This window comes from Macrosteles quadrilineatus, unplaced genomic scaffold, assembly GCF_028750875.1.
Source record: "Macrosteles quadrilineatus isolate MER2022 unplaced genomic scaffold, UCM_ALF_1.0 Scaffold_3__2_contigs__length_128488019, whole genome shotgun sequence".
Classification (NCBI taxonomy): domain Eukaryota; kingdom Metazoa; phylum Arthropoda; class Insecta; order Hemiptera; family Cicadellidae; genus Macrosteles; species Macrosteles quadrilineatus.
The window spans coordinates 67,660,525-67,673,024 of NW_026542596.1; the positions used below are offsets into that span (position 1 = coordinate 67,660,525).

Below are 12,500 nucleotides of genomic sequence, written 5' to 3' on the forward strand. Positions count from 1 at the left end.
CTGTTTATTTTAAACACCTTAGCAATTTAGTAACAGTTGGTCTACACATTGCTTAATTTCATTTAATTTTAAAAATAAATCATTTGTTTTTACATTTAAGGGGTCAAATGTAAAAATAAATTTAAAAAATTAAACTTAGCAATGTGTAGACCAGCTGTTACTCAATTTGCTAAGGCGTTTAAAATAAACAGCTGATTCTATTCATCATTATGTCTTTATGTAATCTTTGTTATTTTAGCCCAGTCAAATGGTGTTTAAAAAGGGCTCGAAGTGGAAAGTTCTGGTGTAATTGTTTTTTAAGGCTTATTTTATGTTTTTGGGGTTGCTGAACACGAATCTGATGTTTTCCAACAAAAATTATTTCGGCAAATATGAATTAAAAAATTAATTAATTAAAAATGCTTTATTTCTAGTTTTTGGCTTACAACCTTTAAATTATAGGCCAGTAAAATAGGTTTTCGCCCAGAAATAATTCCTGGAAAGCTGGGGATAATTTTAATCCTTTCTATTTATATAGAAGTAAAAAGGATTTAAGTTTGTCCCATTTTTCCAGGTGAGCTTCTGACCTGGGACCACAAAATCCTTGAAATTCAGGGTTATTTTTTAGAATTTGCTTAAACGTCAAAAACCCGTCTAGCCTACAAAAAAAATAACAAATCATAAATGAATTGTAGAGCATAAAATTCCGCATACATTGACTATCTGGTGATGAAAATCGAACCAATGATAAGAGATTTATATTAATATAAATAAAGTTATTTTATTCAGAAATTATTGAACATTGAATATTTAACATTTATATTACTTCCAGAAAATGGATACCAAGTACATTATCATTTACAAAGTAATTAATAGAAATTACATAATACCCCCGACGCAGCAAACTTGCAGACTAAGTGAATTTTCATTTGCATGATTCAATTTACTCTAAAACATCACTTTAAACATATCGAACTTGTTCCCCATTTAAATAGCATTGGTTTAACGAGTACTTAGGTTTGCTGCAACAGGGAGGGTAAAAAGTGTTTTAAATTTTAATGGTTTTGTATGAAATGAGTACCTTTTCCACTTTTTATCAAAATATGTTCATAACAAGCAAAATATAATAGTTTACTAATTCCCTATAAGAATAAAATGAGAATTTTAAATATTTTTTTTCTCCGTTACTATTAGGTGCATATTAAAGCTTCAATATATTAAATTATTTGTTTTTTAAGCTATACAAAATTGTTTGGGAGAAATTGCAGGATTGTATACTTTAAGGGTAAAAAAAACTAAATTTTGACCCCATATAACCCCACCAAAACCAACTGGTCTGATCATGCTGGCTCGCGAACTCCTCCCGGTTAAATTAAGGTTTACAAGTTTATAACAAATTTCGTAAAAATCGGATGATTTGATCGAGTTATCGTGCTAACGGACACATATATAAAAATTTAAAAATATATATACAGTAAATAAAATATTTATGTAACGGGGGGGGGGCACCGGCAGGCGTCTGCTTGTTGCTCACCGTAGACGGCCACAGCCCGCTACTGTAGTGTAGTCGTCAGTACTCGCATGCTATGCATTCATTCATCGTTTACAAAATTGCCTCAGTACTTCGGGGAGAAAGTCAAGTATAATCAGTATTTCATCGGAACAATTTTTCCCTATATTGAGTAATCTTCAGTGTAATATCACATACAATAGACCATCCTATCATAAATGGTCTATTCTCTGTGGTAATATTAACTCAATAGTAACAACTAATCATTCTGCCACGCAGGTGGCTGAATCAATCCAAAGTCAATTTCATAAAACCAGGGTAATAGTTGTATGGTTGAGTTTTGTTTTTGATGCCAATGGTGACTATGAACAATAATTATTGTTTTCTACAGTAGATTAAAAGATATACATTATTATCTTCTGAGAATAACATCGATTTCATCGATTTTCAACAGGTTAAGTTTGACAGAAAAGACAGAGTTTTACCACTTTCCACAATGATCCATTCCCTTAAAATACATGATGACCTTAATCGTACCTATCAATCCAACTACTATTGTTTACAGAATGGCAATTGCCTAGCAGTCTGATGAGAAACTTGAAGGCTTTTTGAAATAGGAACTATGTCCGTACCCAATGTCTCTATTCGATGACTTTGGTATCAGGAAAGAGGCCAAGTCTGCCTTATTTAAAGCATTCACACATACTGAAGATCCAAATCTTGAAAGGTGTTTTAGGTGAAAAAGAACCTGAAAGTAGCTCTGCAGAAATTATGGTACCGTTGGCCAAGAAGTCTCGGAGGAATTAAAAAGTTTAACTTAATCAAAGTAATTTGTATCTACCATTATGTTGGTGTACATGTATTTTAAATTAAAAGGGTTTAATATTTATAAATAAAACAAGATTTATGGGACGTTTTACACTTTTACATCCTATTATAACCTGGAGAAGTCATAACGGAAATAATTTTGGTTTTTTCCTAAATCAATGAATTTTGAAGATCTTTTAAATTTTGTTTGATAAACACTTCTTTGTGGTAGATAAAAGTTATAGATACATAAACTGTAGAGAATTTTATGCTCTTTATTTTAGTATAGGATGATATTTGGGAAAAATTATTATTCGATAGATTATGAGCCAAAAACTAGAAAAAAATACAATTTTCATCCTATTTTTCAAAAAATTTCATATTTGCCGAAAAAATTTTTGTTGGAAAACTTCAAATTTGGATTCAGCACCCCAAAAAACATAAAGAAAACAAAAGAAAACAATTACACCAAAACTTTCCATTTCAAAACACCATTTGACTGGGCTATTTGTCTTTCTCTATTATTGTTTCAAGTAACTTTGACACATGAATGACCAAAAATTATTGACTTTAATGGGGTATTAGAGGTAGAAAACAAGTTTTTTCAAAAAATGTTTTAGACAAAAGTTATGTATTTTTCGACGTAAAATCCGATTCTGTAATCAAAATTGGTAGTTTACATTTAAAAAAGTCAACTTCCGGTCTAAAAAATCCACTTCCGGTGTGATTTTGGATTTGAAATTATCACCATTTGGTAGACCGTGCCCAATTTAGCTAGTTCTGTATTATTTTTTGTTTGTAAGAAAAGGTTTCCATCGTTTTGAAAGGGGTGTACGGGTGGTTTTGGACACCCGGTATATAGATAAACTGTCGTGGCTGCACTATTTTTATTTCAGCTGTGGTTTTTCAATTAGGAAAATATGAGTTAAAATACCCCCACCACAGCAAACCTGCCGTTTAAGCGAATTTCCATTTGCTAAAATGATTTTCAATGAAACGATATTTAAATGACATTAGGTTTAATGAGTACATAGGTTTGCTGCTACAAGGAAACTATAAAGTGTGTTTGCAAGTAAAATAATTATAGCTTAGTATAAAATGTTGGTTAGTCTATGATAAAATCAACAAATTTGCCAAGTTCGATCAAAATATTACCATTAACAAGCCAACTACAACATTTTACAATATTCTCCATAAGAATAACATGGGAATTTTAAATGAACAACTTTTTGAATTTTCTCCATAACCAATCACCGTACCAAAACACTTTGATATACTAAATTATTTGTTTTTTAAGCTCTTTAAAAAGGACATAAGTGGAGAAAAATTTTTTGTTTCAAGGGTAAAAAATGAGAAAACCCACTTTTTGGTTTGGGGAACCAATTTAGTTAGGCCTGATTGTTACTTTTCAATGACTTCTGTGATCCCCTAATTAAATCAGTGACTTAGGTAGACAGACACCTCGTTAGTCATTACTTCCACCCTCCAACTGAGCTTGCAGTTGACCCACCCGACCCTCAAATGCTGAAGTGCCAACACCTTACTTACACGTGCTTCAACATTATTGAGGCCCCAAAGAAAGCCTCAAGCTGTGGAACATCTTTCTTTATGGCCTCAATAATAACCGGTAGACACACAAACTAAATCAGAGCATGGGCTTCTCACAGCTGCCTTCAGTTCTGCAGCAATAGGACCAATGCTCCTATGACAAAATTGTTAATAATGAACTAACATAAAAATAATACACTTGTGTTCATAATCAAATCAAAACCTGCTATGAAAATGAAAAGGATGAAGTACAGAAATAATACACATTAGCATCAAACAAATTTATTACTTTTTAGAGTCCTTAACACATCTTTCGTAACTATAACTTAATGTATTAGACCCAAGTGTTGTGTTGATCATTTGTGTTAAAGTCTATCTTAGAGTACTTAAATGTATCCTGAAACAAATTGCCAAAAATGTGAAATATTACCAATCGAAAAGTACACAATATTTCAAAGAGTTTATATGAAGCAGCTATAATTAACGTAAGTATCAAAGTATCAAGAACAAAATGCAATGTTTGTTTTTTATTCAAGTTCTAAAAGCATATAATTGACTGAGGCCTTGCAGGATTAATTGAGACATTAATATACTAAGAAAAAGAAAAATCACAAATACACCAAACAAATACCTGAACTCAATAATATCAAGATATTGAAACTAAATAATTTTTGTTTGCCTTTCCTAAATGTAGATTGGGGATGAATTGAGAATCAAGAATGTATTAACCTTAAAACCGAATTAGTACTACAAATAAAATCAATGCTTTTTTCAACAGACAAAAAAATTCTATAAGCATAATAAGGTTTAACGCACAAACAAGTTCACTTATGATCAACTGTTGCAACAGATGCATTCGGATACTGGATACTGATAAATTACTTAATCTTTTTTGTTGTTAACGTAACTTAAATATTGTCAACATACTATAGGATAATCGTAAATAGTTAATTTTTCTATGGACATACGGTTATATCTTGACAAAATGGAAACAATTCACGTAAAAAAGACATTCTCAATGTATATTGAGAATACTGTTAACAAAATGGGTAAAACAACATACAAAACATTGCTATTTTGGAAGATGTGTCAAGACTTTTTCACAGTTTTGAGCATCACACAGCCTGCAAATGCCATAGCAACAATAACAGCTAACACTTAAAAGTCGGCTCATAAAAAATGCTTCACATTTAGAATGTTCCGATTTACAACTATCATATGGCTTATTCGGAGGTACCTTATAAAAGATGTGTGTTACATTAATAGAGGGCACTTAATAGATACTAAAGGACTAGTAAGTCTACAATCTTACGCTAGTCCCGGCTTTTTTTGTCCCAATCTGATAGAGACAAAGTAAAATTAGTAAACTATTAGACAAACATTGAGGTTACAAGAATCGACAATGTCATAACGATATTATTGGTCATAGCTTACACGATTACCTTCATTAATACACTCTCCTTTATTTGAAAGGAACTTCAACATTCAATATAAAATATAATTTATATAATCTTCAAAACATGTACCTATGCTCAATTGGTAAAAAATTAATGATGTAAAACATAATCGTTTGTAAATGTTATTAACGATATTACAAAAAAATCTATTGATATAAAAACTATTTAAAAACTAATAACAAGCCAATATTCAAATTAATTGATTCTCCACACCTACCTATGTAAATACTTAATAGGCCTACGGAGCTTAAGTTTACCGATGGGCAATGATTACTATACATACTATTATTTTAATGTACGTGTTTGGACCATTATTATACTTTAATGTCAAATGTACCTGATTTTTAAAAGGTAATAAGACAAATTTAATGTGAAAGAAACAACTGAGAACAAGTTCAACTATTTAAATAATAAGTACTCAGTCAAATTTTAGTGGGTATTATTTTTGAATGGCCTTGTCTATTAATTTTCTACTACTCCTTAATCAGCTTAAAAGAACATGTTTCATTTTGGCCGTTTATAATGATTGTCGGTAGTGGCTGTTGAATGTGGGATGGAAGTATGTGACAATGACTTAAGACTGTATTTACTAAATACTATGGATTCTCGGGATTGGCCAGCTGAGTCCAGTATCAGTTACCAGCAAAAAAAAACAAAAAAAAACAATCAAAATCCTGTTTACAGATTAAAGTTCCCTAACACAGAGCTTTGGGAATTCACAGCAGCCCATAATAAATATAATTAAACAATCAAGATACAAAGGTAATAATAATGTTAATTGTCCTGAACACTGTCACACTGATTATAATCACTATTTACAATAACATGTTAACCTCATAACTGACAAGAAACCAGCCTACAAACACAATTTCCATTATCTGTTATAGGCTACTGAGTAAACCTTAGTACATTATATTATGTTTAGATACATACATAATCACCTTTTAACTGCAATTTAATAACATGTATAATGATGATAATATACATTTTGTACATATTTATTTTCTTATTCTGCTTGGCTATCAACATCAAACACACATCAACCAGTCTGAGGATCATTGATTTAGAAACAAGTAAGTGTATAATTTGTTTACTACAAAAATAAATAGTATAAAGTATAAGGGTAAAATTACAGAAATGCACGGGAGAGAAATAATGTATAATTAACATAGTGACTTAATCTATATAGGAGCAAAAAATCCAAAACAATTATTAACAATAATAAGATCGATAGTAAAACTCTTGGTAAACATTTTCTTTGTATAATTGATTTCACACACCTTTGTGATTATTTACAGCAATCAGAATTTCAGCTCAAAATCAGACCTTAAATGTTATTTTCTCTTATCAGTTTATGTTTGATATAATCTTGGCATTAGATGATACGCCAAGCTTGAGTAAATGCTTAACGTAAGTTAACAGTTCTAGGTATTAACAAACAATTAATTACTGCCAAAGGTATATCTATAAACTATATACTGTTAGGCTAACTACTTACAGATGGTAATCTTAAGTCAGCAGTAAACATTGAGAGTTTACAAAATATGCAAGTGACATTTATTGTTAATAACCTTGGGGTGATAAGGCTAGGATTTGAGATAAAACTACTATCAGACAAAAATAAAAATATATCTCCTTTCAATGATTAATTCTTAATATTATGTTCAGGATTATAATATACAACCTAATCAAAAAGAAATGGTAATTTGAATAAGTCCATTTTATACCTAACACTCTATATACATACAGTTCGTAATGATTAAACTAATCTATCCATTAATCGAGAACAGTGATTTTACAACCTTACGACAATGACTACTTTCGAGCAAATATGGAAACTTAGAAAATACTGATTTGATATCTAAACACTCAATAAGTTACTAACACGATCGAACATTGACTTTGTTTCTCAAAATTGAGGTATGAAACACCAATATTGGAATGCTTACTAAAGTTACAAAAATCAAACATAAAACAAGTACAACCATAATATTTGGTGTTGGTTCACAATATCATTTTTGTCTATATGAAGGAAAATTTAAGTAACAAGAGTCAATAAAACATATAAAATACGGATATTAAGTTGGTGTTTCTAAAGCATATACCACATATCACAGATGACGAATAATCAAAACTGACCAGTCACCAACAGCAGCGTACAGAGTTCAAAACACATCACTGATCTTAAAATATTATACTGTATATACTTAAGTGAAGAGCTTTTATCCTAATGATTATATTGGTTTGAAGACATAAAAAAAACAATCAAATTCTGCTTCGGCTATTGTAAAATAACACAGAGTCAAAAAGGTAAGATAATATAAATTTAACATAAATCAGGTTGAAAACAAAATAAGGTATAAACACTTGGCAATAAAATATAATAATAAAGAATATAAGAAAGAAAACTACTTCAGAAAAAAATTGTTAGATAAATGATTTTAAAAAATCCTACGGTATAACTTATAAGACTCATAAAGGCATATATGGATGTATCAAATTAAGGATAAAGTAGAATCTCTTAGAAAACAAATCAAACTAAAGCTAAATACTTAAACAGCGTCCATTGTGTCTTCATACATTACAATTACTATGATGTTATGATCAATTCCATGATTTGTCAGTCAGCCATTTACTTAGAACACTAAGTACTGTGTTAAAATCTGTAAAACATAACCTACATAAGGTTTTAAATTACTTTGGAATTCTATAAAATTGATCATTCATAAAAAATAAGTAAACCCTACCTCGTTTAATAATATCGTTTGTAATCTGAGATTGTGCGACAGATTACACAGGATGTCCAGTTTGACGTACAACACTTAAAGCTAACTAACAGATATACGATTTCTTTTAGTCATATTCTTAAAATATAAAATTTTTAACAAACATAATCTCAGCACACTGATTCAATAATAAATACTAGTGATCGAAGGCAGCACAATCAAACTAAGTAACAAAGATAAACATGAGCGTATGACTCATGAAAGTCATACACTAAATTAAGATACGATCGCAAAATATACATAAAAACTATTTATAGGTTGTTTTGGTGTGATTGTTTTGGTGGTCAGAGACGATTACGCAAAGTACATGACCTTCTTGGTGTCTGCGTGGACTGTGATAGCCCGTGCCATGGCTCCGGGAGTGCGGTCTTCACTACAGCCTGACTGGTGAGAGCCCTCCCCACTGCAAAACAGATAATAACCAATGCAGGTTAATAAATTATCCTAGATACAAGCTGGTCTGTCTGTGGATCACCTCACTCGATTCTACACTCATCTTGCAATCATATTCAACATTGAACAAGTACCAAGGCGGCGAAACTGTCTCATAACTAATGATAGTTAAAATGAATAGATTACCCAAACGTTATTTTGGCTTAAAGGTTTTAGCTGTTGAAAATAGACTGTTCGGGAATGTGGAGATAGATTTGGTGTCATAAATTAAATATGTTTGGGTAGTGACCATAAACAAGACGTATTTATTCCCCAATTGAATAACATTAGATTTAAAGAGTATGTACTTAGGGTTGCTGCTACAAAGAGGTTAAAAAGTGTTATTTTGACAAAATAAATAGGAATGGTACAGGATGAAATGAATAAATTTGCCAAATTTGATTAACTTATTCATAAACAAGCAAATTGCAACAGTTTTTTTTTCCTCAAAGAATAACATGGGAATTTTAAATGTTTTTTTTTAGCTCTACAAGATTGTCTTGATGAAAATAGGACATTTCTCTGTATTAAGAGGAAAATTTTGAGAAAAATAATTTTTGAACATTTTGAAACCCCAAAGCACCACGTTCTAATGATCTGATCTTGCTCGTTCGGAACTCATTCAAGTTTAAGTTTATCCCACCCTGTAGTGTATTTCATATAGTATAATCTGCTGAATATGATCACTGTTTGTAAATGTAATACCATGATCTCAATGTACACCTTCAAGCCAGATGTCATCAAAATCGGACAAAAACTACTCGAGTTATTGTGTTCAGGGACACATGTATCTCTTCTATATCGCAATTTGGACGAACAGTGTTTTTGGCCTCTGGAGACATCAAAATGAGAACAGTGCCCCCTTTGATAATTGCTACTTCCCTATAGGGAAATTCGCTAAAACATGGATAGCAAGGGACTTAACCAAGCTATTTTTATTTTTATTTTTTTATTTTTTTTTCAACGCCAGTGGTATTTTAGGAGAGAGTCACGAGAGAAATGTTTAGTGGATGTGCCGGGGATTGAACCTGTCCCTCCCGCACCGAAGTCCGAGACGCTAACCACTAGGCTAGCAACACAACTATTCTACAGTACCTGTCATGTTCCTTCTCCACGAGGTGGTAGCGAGCGCGGAAGGCCACCAGGTGAGCATAGTACGCAGGCGCAGGGATGGAGACTGAGCGAGTGCAACGCACGTACGTGTGACACAGCTGGTAGGTCAGACACTGTAACTCGTCAGAGTCAAAGTGGTTGTCATCCCACAGTACATGGTAGTGGCTCGGCCGACTGGTACCCTACACAAACACATCACCACTTATAACCACAATCTAAAACAACATACTCAACCGTACCTTGAATAATGTTATCATTTTTAAAGCCTCCAAAATTGCTGAAATCAAGGCGATATCTTAAGTCCAAACAATTCTTCTTAAAGTACAAGGGCTATGTAAAGATTTTGGGATTATTATCCCATCATCAGGTCTTCTTGTCATCGTTGAAACATTGTCTTTGCAGTTTGGATATACAACATCAAAATACATGGCTAAATCAAAATATTTAACATGAATTTAAACTTTTTAAACTAACTTATAGGCTATGAAGCCAGGTCGGCGATAAAATCTATCAGATATTTTTTGGATGTTTTTAAGTATCAAACTGACAAATCTGTGAAGAGTGTGAAAGTTTTTAAACCTGATGATGGAATAACAGTATCAAAATATGTACATAGTCACTGTACTTAAGGTAAAATTGCTTTAATTAAAGATAAATTACTAACTTGTTAAATAAATAAATAAATAACTTAAATAGATAAATTTGTTAAACTTTTAAGGTGAGTTTCAATAAATAGGAAAATGCAGAGACAAAATCTTGATTAATAAATGTAATACGATTTGTACCTGAATACCCTGATGACTGCAGAGGTAGAAGTCAAACTCTGTGGGATGAGTGATGCCCACATCTACAGTGGTGCCTGCAGGTATGTTACCAGACTTGCCTGACTGCTCCTTCTTGTCAGCACAGAACAGCCTACAAACAACACAATGTAACATTAGCAAAACCTTGTATTGAACCATACTGTCTCTAAATAAACGTTTAAAGCAGGCTATTATTTGCAATGTTAGCACATTCCTAATCATAAATGAAATAGCCGAAATGGTATGAACAAACTGACACATACTTTCTTCTACTAGCTTGACATTCAAATTGAACATCCTAATACTTTTACGAACAAAAAATTTAACACAATTATACTGGGTAACTGGAGGGGTATAATTACAAGAACCAAAAGAGAAGTGACAGCAAGTAACATGGAAAATAAAATAATAAATAATATCTTAAAATAATAAACGTCAACATCATTGACATAATCAAACACACCCTAATCAAGCTGTTATTGTTATCTCAATTTATCTATTTTAAATCTGATTGAATATTGTTGTTTGAATTACTTATTATCAGGGATGAAAGGGTCCCGAAATTTCGGGAAAAAAATATTCCAGATTTTTGGGACGAGATTACATTTTATTCGGGAATTTTTCGGGACAGGATTTGGTCCGATCCTCGGCGATTTTGCCGACGATGACGCCGCTATCGCGAGAGATGTTCACGATAGTTCCGCTAACGCAGGAAGAGAAGTCATTTTGGCGATCACGCCGTGATGTGCGAGTCATACTGACGATCGCGCCGTGACCGTGAGTCATTTTGAACGTGAGTCACAAGTTTCTATAGGTAAATTGATACCCATTTTTTTGTTTTTATAGATCAGTGCCACAAACGGTAAAAATTTATTTTCTTTTTTTGATAACTACAATACTAAAGACTTTCTTTTTATGCACAGGAAAAAATCCAGTCCCGTCCCGTCATGAAAATTGGGAAGGAAATAAAAATCCCGTCCCGAACTAAAAATTCAATCCCGTCCATCCCTACTTATTATATTATTATTGTTAAGTTGAGAAGTATTTAATGCATGTTATTTATTGTTACATATTTATTAATTTAAGATAGCCTAACTGTTAATTTTTTTTGTTAAAGCAAGTTAATTTTAGTCTTACATAGAAAGGTAGAGTATAAGTGATAGCAGATCTTGACCAGAATCAAGGAAAACCAAAGTTTTGATAAAGACTGACCAAGGGTCAAAGTTGATTGTTATCAAGAACCAGTTGTTCTATATGAGCTGCAGACAAGCAAAATTTTACTGGCTTTTGCAGCAAGCTATTTAAAAAATTTTGGGATTTTTCAATAGGCCTAATAAATAAAAAAAATTTAAAAAATCCTTATGGTTAATAGATTTTTGTTAGCAAATTAATGTAATCAAAATATACAACTAAAAACATACTGTGTTTTATTTAGGATTTAATATTTCAATCAAATAATTGGACGATTAATATTGGACAGTTCAATTACATTATACCTTTGACTATTAATACAACAATATTCTGTATCCAATAGTCAATGATTATACCTACAAGGCGGATAAAACTTAAAACAAAAGAAATTAAATAAGTACCTATTTTTCTCTAGATATGAGAACCATGCAGGAGGAATTAGGTAATAGGACTCATAGAAGGTATCATTTCATATCATTCATTGATCTTGGTTTTCTTACAAGTCTTGGTTTTGTTTAGCTCAGTATGGTTAATCTGTAAACAGACTAAATTATCTAATACAGACAATACGGCAGTCAATTTTGTCAACATTATGTGTCTATTTAGTTAAAAAATTACACTGAATATGCCTCACACATAGATGATATTTAAAATTAACTATTTTGTCAAAAAAATTAGAAATAATAAACATGTATTTGCTGATTTCGTAAGTCAGAAAGAGTAAAACAAAATGCTGACTGAGTCAATTCAAGCGGCTCATGACGACACAATAGGAAAAGAAACGATAGGAAAAACATTATAAAAAATTGGGATTTAAGTGAACTACGTAGAATAATAAAACAATTGAAAAAAAAAAACTGTATGAATTCTGGAC

The 12,500-nt window shown here is 31.6% G+C and overlaps 1 protein-coding gene across 4 annotated transcripts in view; it reads right to left on the reverse strand.

Annotated features, from left to right (window-relative positions):
* Nucleotides 1–4,110: 4,110 nt before the first annotated feature.
* LOC128990533 (protein argonaute-2-like) overlaps nucleotides 4,111–12,500 on the reverse strand; it is a 49,083-nt gene continuing 40,693 nt past the window's right edge. For all 4 annotated transcript variants that reach the window (XM_054412933.1, XM_054412932.1, XM_054412935.1 and 1 more), the window contains 3 exons: nucleotides 10,418–10,547; nucleotides 9,615–9,814; nucleotides 4,111–8,490 (listed from right to left, as the gene is read on the reverse strand). In XM_054412933.1, the coding sequence (XP_054268908.1) occupies nucleotides 8,382–8,490; nucleotides 9,615–9,814; nucleotides 10,418–10,547 (439 nt within the window). In that variant the 3' untranslated portion in view covers nucleotides 4,111–8,381. The remainder of the gene's footprint in view (nucleotides 8,491–9,614; nucleotides 9,815–10,417; nucleotides 10,548–12,500) is intronic.